Source organism: Nerophis ophidion, linkage group LG02, assembly GCF_033978795.1.
Source record: "Nerophis ophidion isolate RoL-2023_Sa linkage group LG02, RoL_Noph_v1.0, whole genome shotgun sequence".
Classification (NCBI taxonomy): Eukaryota; Metazoa; Chordata; class Actinopteri; order Syngnathiformes; family Syngnathidae; genus Nerophis; species Nerophis ophidion.
Window position 1 is genome coordinate 60,482,403 of NC_084612.1, and position 2,500 is coordinate 60,484,902.

General features: G+C 39.5%; 1 protein-coding gene across 2 annotated transcripts in view; it reads right to left on the reverse strand.

Moving 5' to 3' along the window:
• The window catches only part of p3h1 (prolyl 3-hydroxylase 1), a 34,869-nt gene that overhangs the window by 26,939 nt on the left and 5,430 nt on the right, over positions 1-2,500 (reverse strand). For both annotated transcript variants that reach the window (XM_061887811.1, XM_061887802.1), the window contains exons 2-5: positions 2,370-2,500; positions 2,119-2,308; positions 1,915-2,046; positions 498-637 (exon numbers count right to left, since the gene is read on the reverse strand). The exon at positions 2,370-2,500 is cut by the window's right edge and continues 22 nt beyond it. In XM_061887811.1, coding sequence (XP_061743795.1) covers positions 498-637; positions 1,915-2,046; positions 2,119-2,308; positions 2,370-2,500 — 593 coding nt within the window. The remainder of the gene's footprint in view (positions 1-497; positions 638-1,914; positions 2,047-2,118; positions 2,309-2,369) is intronic.

Consider the following 2,500-nt stretch of genomic DNA (forward strand, 5'->3'; position numbering starts at 1 on the left):
CCCCACAGCTAGTTTGGCGTAGCAAATGTCACAGAAAAAACTATAAGACCTTATCTATAGCTAGAGCTCGACATAACCCCTTTTGCAACCATTGGTGTTATGAAAGTGAGTGTGAGGGACAGTGCTGAGTAGAAGAAGTGGATGATGTTCATTGAATAAAGAAATATTTCATCAAAAACATGACAGAGTGTGCAGCGAGCTAACTTGGTGAAACAGTTGGAGCATAGCACAGCGAGTCTGCACCATACTGAAGTAGGATGAGTTGATAAAACGCCAAGGATGTTAAAATAATTCAGAAAAATATGGAGAAAATGCCGATGGAGTATTTGACGAGAAGCAGCTTGAAGAAGATACCGTTAAAGACCACTTTCCAGGGTGAATCATAATGACATTCATGTCCGTGATAAATGTACCTCCTAAGTATTCAATTGTATCTCCCTTGATTAAAAAGTTAAGGGTTTCTATATGGTCTTAGTTGTGAGTTAGACGGGAAGTACCTGTCTTGCTGATATGGCTTCTACTTTGTCCACTCCCAGTACGGCTGAATAATAGTCGAGATTCTGCTTCATCACTTCATCATCCGGGTGGAAGAGCATGTAAGTCTTAGCACACTCTATGGCCAGCTCATACCTTTCACCTAGAGACAAAAACACACCTGAAGCACCTTGTAATACCTCATCCATCCACACTGCTCGTCTTCAGTGGGCTCATAATGAGCTGAATTCTATCCCAGTGGACTTTGGGTGAGTGGTAAGCCCTCGACTGGTCAGCAGTCTTACAGGAAAAACAGACTCTCAAATTTAAGATTGGGGAGTTTTGAAAAATACATACATTTTTCAAAGAGTTGATGAAACAACGTGTTAAATGAAGAATTTTATGATTATTTTCTACAAAACCCAAAACCAGTGAAGTTGCCATCTTGTAAAAATGGTAAATAAAAACAGAATACAATGCTTTGCAAATCCTTTTCAACCTATATTCATTTGAATAGACTGCAAAGACAAGATACTTAACGTTCGAATTGGAAAACTTTATTTCTTGTCATTTGGAATTTGATGCCTGCAACATGTTTAAAAAAAACTGTTTGTCGCTACATCTGTAAGTGCAAGTTAAAACTGTACTATGCAAAGCAAGTGCCATTTATCAACAACACCCAGAAACGCCGCCGACAAATAAAACCTATGTGGGTATGAGTAGCGTCAGTACCTATTTCCTTCTCAATATGCTGATATGCTGAGGAAATGGGTTCCAACATTAGCACATATGTGTATGCATATTATATTAATATAATGGATATATAAAAAATTATATTTATAATTGAAAATTAAACGAAAGTTTGACTCTTAACTTGTTTACTTCCATGACGACCTCCTTAAAGTTTTTTAATCAGTGTCAGGAGAGGGTGTTCTGCATTTGTGTCATCATGCAGTATAATGGATTTAAATGGGTGTAATTTAGATTTTTTTTAATGGTGTTGTGACATTTTTTACACTAGCAGGTTGTTTTATGTGTGATCATGACTTTTTGTGTTGGTTGCATTTTATTTTTGCGCCATGAGTAGGGAAGGTTGTTTGGACTGGGTCATACAAGTAAATGCTGTGCTATATTCACTTCATAACCATGGTCGTTGGCAAAAAAGTTGCAGCAGTGAGATTGTGAGATATTTGAAATTAATTTAGAAACACTGCGGGCCAGATTTGATCAAACTTATGACGTCTCACTGAAGACGCCAGTAGGACGGAGTTTGGACACCCTTGCTGTCGATAATTGACAAATGCATAAAATTGGTGCAATTGCATCATCGTGGAATCCTGGAGGGACTGTGTAGTGGTTATACTCCCTGTTGCTGTACAAATACTGCAGATAGTCAAAGTAATGCTCATGTACATGCTGAAGAAGTATTGTAGTACTCACTGTTGTAGTATGAAAACTGTAGATAGTTAAAGTGAGAGGGCAGGAAGTTGTCAAAAGGTTTGTCATTTCCAGGAGCCACGGCGAGGTCCACAGAGCAGCGTTGCTTGCAGTTAAGTACCTGCAGGTAATGGTCTGGTACACAAAGTACATGACAAGACTATAGAAAGTATCACTGTGCTTATTTGACCTAAAGAGCAGTGTTACCTGTTATAGTCTGGTAGAGGTCAGCACTGTACTCCATGTAACTGTAGCCATCATAGTCATATGGTCCCTCACAAAGTACTCTGCACTCCTTATCAGCAGTCCAGTACTTATCGACCGCCTCCTCAAATACTTCGGCTGCTGGCTGGAAAGAGTTGTCGCTGTAGTATTTCTTCGCCAGCAGGAACTTTTCCTGACAGAAACAATACTGCAAGTTTTTGGGTGTTCTGACAAGATAAAATATTTGTTCATACCATTTGTGGCCTGGCTTCGAGATCTTTAAAGTCTTCTTCCTGTACGCCTGGCATTACGCTGTAGTAGTCCAGGTTCTGTCTCATCTCCATGTGGTCTTTGTTGGCTTGAAAAAATGTGTGGGCCGCTGCCA